Source organism: Moschus berezovskii, chromosome 20, assembly GCF_049115385.1.
Source record: "Moschus berezovskii isolate FMDL1 chromosome 20, NW_MosBer_1.0, whole genome shotgun sequence".
Classification (NCBI taxonomy): Eukaryota; Metazoa; Chordata; class Mammalia; order Artiodactyla; family Moschidae; genus Moschus; species Moschus berezovskii.
Window position 1 is genome coordinate 63,695,879 of NC_142479.1, and position 14,540 is coordinate 63,710,418.

Below are 14,540 nucleotides of genomic sequence, written 5' to 3' on the forward strand. Positions count from 1 at the left end.
TTGGGAGAAGATCCTCTGGAGAAGGAAATGGCAGCCCACTCCGGTATTCTTGCCTGGGAAATCTAATGGACAGAGGAATCTGGCTGGCTACAGTTCATGGGGTCGCAGAGTCGGACACGACTTAATGACTAAACCACCACAGTGATGTGAGGCAAGCAGACAATGGTAAAGGGCAGAGCCGGCACCTGGGCAAGTTTAAGTTTCACAAAGTTAAAGACGCTATTTTCACAGGACACAGATGAACCCGCGGCAGGGAGTGACGGTGGTTCAGAAGCCGATTCTGAGGAGCCAGATTCTTAGAGGCACTTAGAGAAGTTTAGGGTAAAATGCCATAACTGGTCATATTCTGCAGGGCAACCGAAAGCCATCACCTCCAGGGCCATCTTTTCTGAAGGGCGGGAGTTACTAGCGCCGCCATCAGACACGCGGAATACGGGGGCTCAAAGAACAAGGAGACGCAGTCCATGGTCAGGCGACCAGTCCTGGAGGCCCTGGAGCTGGGGACCATCTCAGAAGCCTTACTCTCCCACACTCGACCCCGGGTTGGAGCTTTTCAATTAGCAGGTTAAAACCGGCCTGGGGGTGGGTTGGGGGTGGGGGATGTGTGTGGCTAAAGTGAGAGCTGACAAGCAGGCAGTTAGATTCCAGATTTTTCAAAAGCAGACGACGTACAGTGGGGATTTCCATCCAAAGGCAGTAATAACGCGTGTGCCGGTGCAGGGTTGCGGACGTGTGCCCAAGTTCCCACTCGAATTAGGGCCACCAGGGGGATTTCGCCCGGGTCTGCAGGGGCCACAGGTTTACGGTCCCGCGCAGAGAATCCGGGAACGCGGGGCGGGAGGGAAACCAATTCATCCCGAGAGCCCACCCAACAGGGCCCCACGCGGTAGGCTCCTCGGCGCCCCGCTGCCTCCGCACCGATTAATCTTAGGAGTGAGTAGAGTTCGGCCCTCCGAGATCCCACGCGAGCCACTCCCGCACGCAAGCCACTGCCGTGCGAGGGCCGCAGCACCCCTGCTCTCTCTGCGGCCAGAACGTGACCTTTCACCGGAACAAGAACGCCCCGCCCCTTCCGAGGAGGGGCCTCGACGCACGCTCGGACGCACGCGCCATGGCGTCAGTTCCTGGCGGCGGCGGCGGCGCGGGGCCTTGCTTCCGCTTACCGCCGCGGCGCGCGCTCGGCTCTCATCCTGTTCGGTATCATGGCGGCTACGGCCACGATGGCCACTTCGGGTTCGGCGCGGAAGCGGCTGCTCAAAGAGGAAGACATGACCAAGGTGGAATTCGAGACTAGCGAGGAGGTGGACGTGACCCCCACGTTCGACACCATGGGCCTGCGGGAGGACTTGCTGCGCGGCATCTATGCCTACGGTAGGTGGGCTCCGGGCGCGGGCTGGGGGCGCCCACGGAGAGAGCAGGGGCCCGGCCGGGGGTGGGGCCCGAGACTGGGAGTCCTGCGGCCCTGGAGGCTGGCGGTCGGAGGTGAGACCTAGCCCGGGGACCCTACCCGCATTTGTGTCGGCTGGTTCAAGTGCTCTCTCGGCTGGGCGCCGTGCTGGGTCCCGCGAGGGCTGCAGGGTCCTCTGCACTCCCAAGTCATTCATTCAATGGATGACTGTATTGTAACAGGTGCTAGGACGTGCGCGGCTCTAGGCACTGAGGGCTTAGCAGTGAACCAGACAGGCCTAGGGAGCTTAAGTTGCCTTTGGGAGAAAGACGAAGTGGTAATGGCTACGAGGAAAATAAAGCGGGTTAACTGAATCAAGCATGACTGGGGGAGGAGAGAGTTAATAGGGCAATTAGGTTTGGGGCCTCCCAGGCTGGCATTTGACTTGAGATCTGGGACAAAGCCCGTTATGGATGGAGGAGCCTGGTAGGATGCAGTCCGTGGGGTCGCTAAGGGTCGGACACGACTGAGCAACTTCACTTTCACTTTTCACTTGCACACATTGGAGAAGGACATGGCAACCCACTCCAGTGTTCTTGCCTGGAAAATCCCAGGGACGGGGGAGCCTGGTGGGCTTCTGTCTGTGGGGTCACACAGAGTCGAACACGACTGAAGTGACTTAGCAGCAGCAGCAGCAGGCTGACATTTGACTTGAGATCTGGGACAAAGCCTGTTATGAGTAGATTATGGTAGAACCGAGCAGAGAGAGAAGCTGATCCAAGGGCCCTGCAGCCTGAAGCCTTGTGTATTTCAAGAAGACAAAGAATTCCCCCTATCCTGGGAACCTAAGGCAAGATTGGGACTCGGGAGGGGCACAGCCAACAAAGCGTGGTGCCAGGTGATGAAGAATTTGAATTTTATTTCTAAGTCCAGTGGGAGGCCTTTGGAGGGTTCTAAACAGGGAAGTGGTGGGATCAGATTTGCAGTTACAGAGGTGGTCCTGGGTGTCTGAAAACGGGGGAAGGCAAGGCAGGAGAGGAATCAGGGAATGTTAAGAGGCTTTTGTTCCAGTCCAGGGAAGCGATGTTGGTATTGTGTTGGAAATGGAGTGCTGACAGGGTTTGATTATGGGTTGAATGTGAGGCTCAGAGGAAAGTCCTGGGTGTGTGAATAACTGGATAGGTGATGATGCCCTTTCTTTTGGTGGGGGGCACTGGAGGGAACTCTTATTGGATGAGTGGAGCTTGAGGGACCTGTGAACTATTCAGTAGGACATGTAAAGCAGGCAGCTGGGGAGCCTGAGAAGAGGTGGGGTTGGGGATGCAGATGGGAGTGATCAGCACTTGTGCTTAATGCCTGGGACTGGAACAAACATCTTTTCTATCCAGCAGTCTCTGACACTGTGACAGTTCAGCACAAAGAAGGTGCTGAGGAGGGAGTTGAAGAGCCAAGGAAATGGCAACCCACTCCAGTGTTCTTGCCTGGAGAATCCCAGGGACGGGGGAGCCTCGTGGGCTTCTGTCTATGGGGTCACACAGAGTCGGACACAACTCAAGTGACTTAGCAGCAGCAGCAGCAGCCAGGCCTGGTAGTGTGGCTGACAGTTCTATCTGCCTCTGGGCACCCAGGACATCGCTGCCCTAAAAACAGTGTTTTTAGTTTCCCAATCCATGTGCTGGGTCATCATGAGGGGTTTAATTCGTCTGTTATATTTGCTTTTGTGTTAGATAGGAAAGTGTATTATATTTTAGAAAACTACCAGAAATTGAAGTATGCTATGTTTATTTTCTTGCACAGTTAGAGGGATGGTGGTGTAGTTCATGTAGCTGCATCAAACAGGAATATGATCCAAGCAGTAGACAAAATGGAGGTCTAGGTGATATGAACAACTTGCAGACTTACTACTGGTTGGGAGTGGTGACTACAGTACTGATTGGTTTATCCTCCTTTTTTACCTTAAAAAGTAATGTCACAGAACCCCCAGCAGTGCAGACTATTGTAATGTAGCCAAACAGTACACAAGGAATTGGAGTAAAGCGTGAGCCTCCGTCACCCCCATTCTCCAGGAGTAACCACCGACATTGTTTTTTAACCTCGGGTCTCTCTGTTGTGCAGCAGTGCTCCTTAGAGATTGTCTCTGTATAAACAAGATTGTGTGTCGGTGTGAAAAGCCCCTTCAGCCTGGCACTTCATTCATTAGCAGTTTCTTCTGAGCTTAGTGTGTTGGACATTGGGTTACGAGTGGGTGGGGAATTTTAAAAAGATACCATCTTTCCCACAAGGAGCTCCACTTATGGTTTTAAGTATGCTGTCCTAGTGGCTAGAGCTCATTTTTTTGTTTTAATTTACAGGTTTTGAAAAACCATCAGCAATCCAGCAGCGAGCTATTAAGCAGATAATTAAAGGAAGAGATGTCATTGCACAGTAAGTCTGCTCATGCAGTAGGAGTCAGGTGCTAGTCAGCACAGGAATGTGTAGTTCATTGCTTCTCCATTCAGACGCCTTTACCAGCTCTTGACTTGACTTCAGCTGTGGGCTGTTTTTATTTTTGTGTTCTCCACTCTAGAAAGCATTGTTTTTTTTCTTTAAGCCAGATTACTTACTTATCGTTTGGCATATGGAACTATACATTAACACCCTTTTAATAGCTTTGTTTCTGATTTGCCTGATTTTTAAAGACTCATTTACCAAAAAAAAAAGTCTGAAATTGTAGAAAAGAATTATATAAAAGGTGATCTTTCTCTGCTGCCTGGAACACCCATTCTACCGGTTCTGCAGTTCTGTAACCCCCTGATGCAAAGGCCACTTACTGTCCTTAGTGATTTAAAGGTTGTGCCTGAGTCCTGCCGCCTTGTGGTTAAGATGTTGGTTAGGGCATTGGGGTCAGTGAAGGGGGGACTCTGCTTGGGGGAAGCTGCCTAAGTGCTTCTGCAGCCCACAGCCTCGGAGCACTGCTGCAGCAGGGGTTACATGAATGGGCACAGTGGCATGTAGCCCAGCCTTCTACATCCCATTTATCTGTGTTTGCTTTGCTAGATCTCAGTCTGGTACAGGCAAAACAGCCACCTTCAGTATTTCTGTCCTCCAGTGTTTGGATATTCAGGTAATCTTAAACTTTAATCCTTGGAAATACTTCCTTTATCTTCTGTAACTACAGTGTTCAAGAAGTACAGTTCTTAAATATATCTAGTTGTACTGAATAAACATTGTTTAAGGGAATCTTAGGTGTACACTAGTATATGAGCTAATATTCTGTCAGAAATTTCTTTTTATTGAAACAGTTTTTAAAAATTTCATTGAGATGCAGTTGATTTGCAGTGCTACATTAGTTTCAGATGCAGCAAAGTGGTTCAGATGTATGTGTGGATATCTGTACACACACATATATACTTTTAAAGATTCTTTTTCACTATAAGTTGTCTATTATATATATATATAGTAATGTATATATTTTCATTCGAAACTCCTAATTTATCCCGCCCCTCCACCCTTTCCCATATAATAACCATAGATTGTTTTCTGTGTCTATAAATTGGGAGGTTTTTTTTAACTAGTGGAAATCCTTGTCTACAAACAAGAATCCTGACTAGTATACCTCATTATTGCTGGTTATCTGGTTTAAATAATATTCAGACTTGCTTACCTGAAATCAGATGTGTGGTTAACATGAGGTGATATTCAGAATAGATCTGAGTCTGAATATGTGCAGTCTACCTGGAGAAGGGAATGGCACCCCACTCCAGTATTTTTGCCTGGAGAATTCCATGGACAGAGGAACGTGGCGGGCTACAGTCCATGGGGATGCAAAGAGTTGGACACAACTGTGCAACTAACACACACATACCTCTCGAAAATACTGAGGTTCTCTATTTTCTGACATAATTATTTTCCTAGGTTCGTGAAACCCAAGCTTTGATCTTGGCGCCAACAAGAGAGTTAGCTGTACAGATCCAGAAGGTGAGATGATTAAAGATGGCGATGTTGTATTTGTAAGTACACTTGATCCTTGAACCACATGAGTGAACTGCGTGAATCCCGTTCATATGCAGGTTTTTGAAAACGAATACGTACTGCAGTACTGCCTGATCTGAACTTAGGTGGCTCGAAGGATAGGGAGGGCTGACTGAAGTCTGTGTGGATTTCTGACTAAGCTTGGGTTTAGGGGTGTCTGGAGTCAGTCATCCCTAACCTCCCTCCCTGCCATTCACACCGCTCAAGCCAACTGATTGACTTAATTGAATCTGTTTTGTCTCTTCTGTTGGGATTTTTTCCCCTGATTCCTTATGTTTTGCCTGAATCACTGGTTTCTGTGAAGTCATCTTTAGTTCTGCTTGTATGATTCTCCTTAGTTTTTTGCAGTCTTAGAATGATAATTTTTTTCAAAAAAAGGCCCATCTTAATAAAAATAATTGTAACTATTTTGTTTTATAGTGTAAACACTGTGGAAATGGAAATGTGTTTGTTAAGATGTTAATATTGTCTCTGGGTGGTAGGATTGTGAATTTTGCACATTTTCTTATTTTTCTATAGTTTCTAATGCATACTGCTTTTATAATAAGAAAACAGTAAAACTAACTTTATTCTGGTGCAGAAAAGAGTGGAAGGAGGAGACTTGGGCTGTCTGTAGTTTTATGATAGAAGTAATAGCATAAACAATACCTGATGGTCATTTTAAATAAGAATAGAAGCAGTCTTCATTTGGGGAGAACTCAGATGTTTCTGACGTTAGAGTGGTCTTGGGCAGACCTTGGACGTGAACCTGTGTTTTGATTCAGGGCCTGCTTGCTTTGGGTGACTACATGAATGTCCAGTGCCATGCCTGCATCGGGGGCACCAATGTTGGGGAGGACATCAGGAAATTGGACTACGGACAGCACGTTGTCGCCGGCACACCTGGGCGTGTCTTTGGTGAATAATTGCTTTTGTCTATAAAAAGTGCCTCAGTGATAGAGGACTGTTTTCATTTTGATACGCTACCTGGTAACTTTGCATTTGAGTAACTTTTAAGAAGTGGAGGGAAGGTCCCTGAAATGCGATGAAAACTGGTTGAAATGGCTGGCTCTTTACTTATAACATGACTTCTACTTATTTGGAAATCTTAATTTTATAGATATGATTCGTCGCAGGAGTTTGAGGACACGTGCTATCAAGATGTTGGTTTTGGATGAGGCTGATGAAATGTTGAATAAAGGTATGAACAGCAAGAGTTTTCTAGATGTATTGGGATGTATTTCATGTCTTTCTACTAAAACACATGAGGACAAATAAGGACCCCTGAGTGACAGCAGCTGTGCTCTTAATACAGTGACTGGGAATGCGTAATGACAGCTGTCACCTTGGTTCAGTAGCAGCTGTGACCAGTACCTTAGAGTCTTCACGCCTCTGTTCCCTGCACACCCCCCTCCGCGGCCTTACTTCCACATCGGGGCCAGGTGGGTCATCTCTAGGTACTCTGGTTGCCCAGTGTAAAGGGAATAATTTCCTTCTCAGGAGTCACCAGTAACTCGTGGGGCTCTTCCCAGGTGTTTTTCTGGTCCCTGGTTCTTGAGCAGTTCTCTTAGAACCTAGAGGCTAATGCTGTCCTCGGAGCTGCCCTCCACCCTATGTCTGTCTGGGGCCCCTTGCCTGGGGGTCCTGCTCATCAGCTAAGTTAAAGGTACAGTTACTACAAAGTGAGGTCTCTAGACCAGCAACATCTTTGTTAGCTGGGAATGCACTGGAAACACAACGTCTGGACCCCTGATCTTAGCGGTCAGGGCCTCGCGGCTGCCTGCCCCTTATGTAACATTTTCAGGTGTACAACATGACTCAGTATCTGTGGGAGATTGGTTTCAAATGGGAGGTTTTTTTTAATTGAAGATTTTTTGGTGAAAATCCAGATCTCTGGATTTACTTAAAATATGGCAGGTTTGGCCACCATGGGTGTACATCCTCGGGGCACCAACAGCTGGAACTGAGGTATGACCATCTGGCAGAAGCCCAGGGTTGTGGGCTCAGGTTTCTATTGCTTTTAACTGTTGGCATCCAGGACTCTTGGGTGGGATCATGGTCGCCAGAGCACACCAGGGAGAGAAGAGGGGATGTGAGAATTTGGTCCAGCTCCATAAGAAGGTTCCTTGTGAAATCTCATACCTTAAAACCACAGTGCTACATCTAGTTAAATGAACAATTGATGTGCGATTTATGTCAGAGTGTACAGCCTTAAAAATTCCTGTGTGTCTCATTCCTCATCCCAGGTTTCAAAGAACAGATCTACGACGTGTACAGGTACTTGCCCCCAGCCACACAGGTGGTGCTCATCAGTGCCACACTGCCCCATGAGATCCTTGAGATGACCAACAAGTTCATGACCGACCCCATCCGCATCTTGGTAAAACGGTGAGGATGCCCTATTTCTCAAGAGAGACTAACCCGTAGCATAGTTGTATCAGGTTTTCAGTTCAGTCACTCAATTGTGTCTGACTCTTTGCGACCCCATGGACTGCAGCACGCCAGGCTTCCCTGTCCATCTCCAACATCTCCAATTCCTGGTGCTTGCTCAGACTCATGTCCATCGAGTCGGTGATGCCATCCAACCATCTCATCTTCTGTTTTCCCCTTCTCCTGCCTTCAGTCTTTCCCAGCATCAGGGTCTTTTCTAGTGAGTCAGTTCTTTGCCTTAGGTGGCCAAAGTTTTGGAACTTTAGCATCAGTTCTTCCAATGAATATTCAGAACTGATTTCCTTTAGGATTAACTGATTTGATCTCCTTGTAGTCCAAGGGACTTTTGGGTCTTCTCCAACTCCACAGTTCAAAAGGATCAATTCTTTGGCTGTCAGCTTTCTTTATGGTCCAACTCTCATATCCATACAGACCATGAAAATTCTTTCGATTTTCTCTTTTGAAAAGCAAGCGTTGATATATTCTCTTTTGATTCAGTAATTTCAGGTATAAAAATTTGTTGATAGTGTTTATTTATCAGTGAGATTATTTGTCGCTGGGAGTAAAATGTGTATTCTATTAAATAGCCAAACATTTTGTTTAGAACCATATACAAGGTGTGGTTAAAGGTTCAGCCTAACCCCGAGCTTGGGCTCATGCAGTGGAAGTGGTGACTCCTGGGAGGATGTGGCAGGTGGGAGGGGTTGGGATCTAATGACCAGACTCCTGTGCTGCCAGGGTTCAGGCTGGTACCTGCAATGGCACCTGGGCTGTGTGTGCCCTCGTTGGGGTTGGAGGGGTGAGTTGACAAAATTATCTTTGTCCTACAGTGATGAACTGACTCTCGAAGGCATCAAGCAGTTTTTTGTGGCTGTGGAACGGGAAGAGTGGAAGTTTGACACCCTGTGTGACCTCTACGACACGCTGACCATCACACAGGCTGTCATCTTCTGTAACACCAAGAGGAAGGTGGGTGGTTGTCCTGACTCTTTAATGTCCTTGTGGCAAAACAAAAAAACGAAAGTCATAGAACTTAGACTTTTTCTGTACATGTTTTAGGTACGTGGTCTCTACAGCATACACTTGGCTTTGCCCTTTAGATCAGAGTTGCCATAGGTGATGGGTGGACTAGCGAGTATGTCCAGGGAACATGTGTACAGTGTGTTGGTCTGGTCCCGTGATTGTAGGCTTGGGATCACTGGTTTGGATGGCACCAGAGCTTGCATTCTGTGAGCTCCCATGTGATGCTGATGTGTGGGTAGAGCTGAGAACCCTGGCAACTTTCCTTGGAAAAGGAGGATTTGGGCTACATTCCAATGAGAACATTGACACACATATATATAACTTTTTTTAAAGAGAATTTTTGCCCCAATATTTGCTGGACAAATTTAAGTTTTCTACACATCCAGTGAAGATCGGAGTGAGTTTTAAGAACACTTGTTTTATGAGTATTTGTATTAGTCCTGCAGGTAATTGACATGAAATCCTGAATCCAGTCTCTGGTTTGGTTTGTGAGCACCTGTTGATTCCATCTGTAGGTTGACTGGCTGACGGAGAAGATGAGGGAAGCTAACTTTACCGTGTCGTCCATGCACGGGGACATGCCCCAGAAGGAGCGAGAGTCCATCATGAAGGAGTTCCGGTCTGGTGCCAGGTGGGTCGGCTGTACCTTCTGCTCCTGTGCTGAGGCCACGGGCCAGCATTTCCAGGGTGTTAACCTGAGCTCAGGGAGGTCACTGACATGCTTGGTGACCAGGGGAGCCACTGTGGTGTGATAGACTAGGCTGAGGTGAGAACTAACCTTAACTAGAGGATCCGTTTCCAAAAAAGGGATTTTCTGTTTATCCTTTTGTATTGGTTTTAGCTTAATCCCACTGCAGCTGGCAAACATGCTTTGTATGATTTCTTCCCCTTAGTATGTATTCATACTTGCCTTATGGCCCAGCAGCGGGTTGTTTTAAGACCATTCTTTGTGCTTGGACAGGATGGGTTCTGCGCTGTGCTGGCGCCCTGTGTCCTGGCTGTGCCTGTTGGCTTTCAGTTGGTTAATTGTGTTTCTCAGGCCTGCATCCTTACCCCTCTCCCCTTGACTCTTTCATCTGTGTTGAGAGTGCTGGTCTTTCTCTTGGGGGTTTTGCTTATGTGTCCAAGTTCAGAATTACTAGATGTCTGGAGGATTTAGCCGACCTTGGAAGTACCTGCCCCGCTTTACTAGGGCCTCTGTCCTGAACCCTGCTCCGTCTGCGCCAGCTTCCTTAGTGTACCTTTCTTCCTGCACATCAGGCTCCGAGTGCTCGGTGTCCCCTCAGCGCTGCCTTTCTTCCTTCACATCTGGTTTCCAGACTTAAGCTTTAGATGGATTTCACGCAACCGGAATAGTGTTGGCTTTTGTTTTTCCCTCCTTTAAAAAAAAAGTGAATTGGTTTATTTGACTGCACCAGGTCTTAGTTGCAGCTTATGTGGTCTCGTTCCCGACCAGGGATTGAACCCAGGCCCCCTGAATTGGGAGCTAAGAGTCTTAGCCCGTGGACCGACAGGGAAATGCCTGTTTTTCCTTTCTTTTAATCTGGTGATGATTGCTATCTTTTCATTGGAACATTTAGCCCAGTTTTGTTTACTGTAAATACTGCAATTATTGTTGTTTTTTGTTCAGTCACTCAGTTGTGTGGAACTCTTTGTGACCCCATGGACTGCAGCACGCCAGGCTTCCCTGTCCTTCACTGTCTCCTGGAGTTTGCTCAAACTCATGTCCATTGAGTTGGTGATGGTATCCAGCCATCTCATTCTCTGCTTCCCCCTTCTCCTCTTGCCTTCAGTCTTTCCCAGCATCAGGGTCTTTTCTAATGAGTCAACTCTTCACATCAGGTGGCCAAAGTATTGGAGCTTCAGTTTCACAATCAGTCCTTCCAGTGAATAGTCAGGATTGATTTCCTTTAGGACTGACTGGTTTGATCTCCTTGCTATCCAAAGGACTCTTCAGGCACCACAATTTGAAAGCATCAATTCTTCGGTGCTCTTATATTTGGTTTTAAATTTTATAAGATAAAATTGTCTGTCTTTAAGTGTATTTTACTTGTCATTTCTTTAGTTTGGATTTTATTCTTGTTATTCCTTTCTTCACTTTTTACTTTGGAAAATGTTTATATTCTATTTCTTTGTGTTAGTTAGCTGCTGATGATGCTGAAGAGTTATCAGCAACTGTGGTTGATGGTACTTTTATCGTCTCCCCTGAGGGTATAGAGAACCTGAAACCCTTTACTTCAGTGACCCTCCAGACTTCTGTCGCTGTTTTCATGTGTTTTAATTTACATGTATTTCAACCCCCACAAGACGTTTTTGCTTCATGTAACGAGATGGGTGTAATTCATATCATAAATGCTTTGTGCTGACCACGCTCATTACTCTTCTGTCTGTCTCCGAGCAGCTTCTGTCAGGGCTGCGTTTCCTTCTGCCTGAAGAATGTCTCTATTTAGTTTGTGTCAGCTGGTCTCTGAAAATGTCTGCTTCATCCTAAAGCATCTCCTGATGTTAAGGAGGCAGTCCAGCAGGGTTGGTCCCGGGCGCCCCGTGGACCCCAAACTCGGGGCGCTCATACCCCTTACGTGGCGCGGCCGGCCTTCCGTGTTTGGGGTTTCTTGGTCCCGTTGTTCCTGTCAAGACACCAGTCCTATGAAGACACTGTCTGTTCTGCAGGCTGCTCCCTAGGTCTGTTTGGTTTGTGTTGTGTTTCAGTGGTTTTCACGCTCATGGGTCCACGTGTGATTCGGTCTTACTCCTCCTGTTTGGAGTTTATCTGCTCTTGGCCTCACCCCTCAGGTGGTGCCCTGGCTCCATTCTTGGCTCTCCCTCTGGGGCTCCAGTTCCGTGTGATTATCTGGTAGCAGCAACACCTCTCCTGTTTTTTTGAACTTTTTTTCCTGTTCTATTGTCCCTTCAAACTTTGAATGTTTCTATACCAGTGATGTCCAGTAGGAATGTAAATCAAGTAAACATATGTTATTTAATCTTGTATATCATTTCAACATATAATCAGCATTAAAAATATTAGAGATATTTTGCTTTTTTTTTTCTGGTACTAAGTATCCAAATACAGTGTGAATTTTACAATTTCAGGCAATCTCATTTCAGACCAGTCACTCCAGTGCTTTGTGAGCTGGTGGCCTCAGCATTGGATAGCGTGAGTCTGTGTTGTGTCAGATTCTGTCCTTTGTGAAGGACAGAGTGGTGTGAGTTGCACTTCTAATTAGAAGACACTGTTTGTTGTGCACCAAAATCAGTGAGGCCGGTGTACTTGATTTTTTGCTGGACAAGAGTAAAATGATGTCCTTCCCATGTAGTGGTGGCTCTAAACAAATGCAGTAGAGTAAAAGATAGCCTATATATACATATATAGACATTTTTTATTTTAATGAGATAAACATATGGCTTAAGTAACTAAGTAAAACCAAACACGCCTTCTGAATGGGGCTTTCTGGTGCTGTCCCGCATGCTTCAGCCTGCAGAGGGACCAGTGTGAGGAGCCCTAGTGTGCTCGTAGCTGGTCTGACCCTTTTATGCTAGGCGATTGTCTCAAATGCCTTTCTTTCTGCAGCCGAGTGCTCATTTCTACAGACGTCTGGGCCCGGGGGCTGGACGTGCCCCAGGTGTCCCTCATCATCAACTATGACCTGCCCAACAACAGAGAGCTGTACATACACAGGTGCGCCATGCAAGCTTTTCCTTGGTTTCATTCTTCTTGGTGGATGTACTGAAACCTTTGCTATGTTTACTGAAGTGATTTTGCTTTATTCTTAAAGAATTGGGCGATCGGGTCGATATGGCCGAAAGGGTGTGGCCATTAATTTTGTCAAGAATGACGATATCCGCATCCTCAGAGACATCGAGCAGTACTACTCCACCCAGATCGACGAGATGCCCATGAACGGTGAGGCCCTGTCTGTGATTGTTGTAGGAAGAACCTCCTGGTTCCTAGTTTGGGCCACTTGAGGTTTCTCCCGTTTTGCTTTTTTTGTGAGCTTTTAGTTAACTTTATAAATTTTGTTTGTATTATTTCTTACTGTTTATCTTTCTTCATTTTCAGTTGCTGATCTGATCTGAAAAATCTGCTCACTGGAGCCTCTTCATCTATTTTGTATCAGTTTGGAAATATTTAGAGGCGGTTTCTATTTAACGGGGTTTGTGCGAACTCTATTCTCAAAGTACCTCCCTCCCCCCCACCTCAGGATGAACTCTGGAGATGGGGCCACCTTTTCTTACCCACGTGTAAATAATGCATTGCTTTAAGTCTTTTTCATTAAACATTTAAAACTTTTCCCATAAATTCTAATTTGTATTTCTTAAGATGGACGTCTAGTGACCTACTGTCTGTATGATCTCCTTTTATTCTGAATTTTGACCTTTAAGATGGTGAAATAGAAATGGTAAGCTGCCTGGACTCTCCACACTTCCCCAGATTGGTACCCGATCCCATTTCTTAAGGATGGCAGGTGGGGAGTCGATCATCAGTACTTTTCTTTGGGTTGGCCTAGGTTTGTGTGCTTGGGTGCAGAGGGCAAGATAGGATCCCTGGGCGGATAACTGTAAGGAACCGTTCCCAGCCTGGCATCTCTGGGTTAATGAGCCCACCTGTCATGGCTGAGGAGGGGCCACACGTAAGGCGCCGTGGGTGATTCAGGGAGGGGCCGACAGGAAACAAGCCACAGGGGAAGACACCTGAGAGACTCAGCCCAAGTCAGATGTTGTCAAGTAAGAAGCAAATGCAGACGTCCGCGGGAGTCTACCCTTGGGGTGAGTCAGAAGCGGTATGTGATCACCAGGGGTTTCAAAACCATTAACCCTGAGTGTTGGTGAAGATGTTGGTGTGGGATGTTCATGTGAGTAGGTACAGACTGTCTGGAAAGCAGCCAGGCCCTTGGGCAGTAGGAGCCACTGGAGTGATACTCCCCTTTGAGGGAGTCACTCTGCCATCGGCAGTAGTCTGGAGTGCTGGCTGCACAGGTGTGCTCACCAGTGTCCTCCGGCACCAGCAAAAGAGGCCTGGAAAGGACTGCATCACCAGGGGCTTGGGAGGGAAGCGATGTCCTATTTGCACTGATGCACGTGAGGGGGTTCTCGGGTGGGTGTCTGGGACTGCTAGTGTCACAGGCCAAGTGGGTTCAGCTGCTCCCCATGGTGGCTAAGTGTTGGAGTTGGTGTGGAAATAACCCAGATGCCACTGAACTGAAAGATGCAAATACACAGGATGGATATTGTTTGGCAATAGGAGGGAATGAAGAGCTGGCACATGTTGCAATTTGAACCTTGAAATAGGCTGAGTAGAACAAGCCAGTCACAAAGGGCCACACAAGTGCTTCTATTTCTATTAAATATCCTAAATTGGTAAATCCATAGACAGTGAAGTCACTCAGTTGTGTCCGACTCTGCGACCCCATGGACTGTAAGCTATCAGGTTCCTCCAGCCATAGGATTCTCCAGGCAAGAGTACTGGAGTGGGTTGCCATTTCCTTCTCCAGGGGATATTCCCGACCTAGGGATCGAACCGGGTCTCCTGCACTGCAGGCAGACGCTTTACTGTCTGAGCTACTCCAGTTTATAGAGAGTGGATAACCGGTTTTCTGGGGGCTGAGAGGGAGTGGCTGCTAAAGGGTATAGGTCTTCTTTGGGGGTGATGGGAATGTTCTGGAACTAGAAGTATGGTTGCATGATTCTATGAATATACTGAAAGGTACGGAAT

The 14,540-nt window shown here is 47.0% G+C and overlaps 1 protein-coding gene across 1 annotated transcript; it reads left to right on the top strand.

Moving 5' to 3' along the window:
- The first annotated feature begins 1,135 nt into the window (after window positions 1-1,135).
- Window positions 1,136-13,127, top strand: EIF4A3 (eukaryotic translation initiation factor 4A3). The gene is made up of 12 exons (XM_055408409.2): window positions 1,136-1,371; window positions 3,739-3,811; window positions 4,424-4,490; window positions 5,282-5,344; window positions 6,163-6,295; window positions 6,498-6,578; window positions 7,624-7,765; window positions 8,638-8,776; window positions 9,346-9,461; window positions 12,399-12,506; window positions 12,604-12,731; window positions 12,888-13,127. Exons 1-12 carry the CDS (start codon window positions 1,203-1,205, stop codon window positions 12,902-12,904), a joined length of 1,236 nt encoding a protein of 411 aa, XP_055264384.1. The 5' UTR covers window positions 1,136-1,202; the 3' UTR covers window positions 12,905-13,127.
- Window positions 13,128-14,540: the final 1,413 nt, after the last annotated feature.

What these genes read in the sequence shown, in the direction of transcription:
- EIF4A3 (XM_055408409.2), top strand. Translation starts at nt 1,203, where the DNA reads ATGGCGGCTACGGCCACGATGGCCACTTCGGGTTCGGCGCGGAAGCGG. An exon ending in TGATGAAATGTTGAATAAAG is followed by an intron (nt 6,579 to 7,623) that starts GTATGAACAGCA and finishes TCCTCATCCCAG; the next exon opens with GTTTCAAAGAACAGATCTAC. An exon ending in ATCCGCATCTTGGTAAAACG is followed by an intron (nt 7,766 to 8,637) that starts GTGAGGATGCCC and finishes TTTGTCCTACAG; the next exon opens with TGATGAACTGACTCTCGAAG.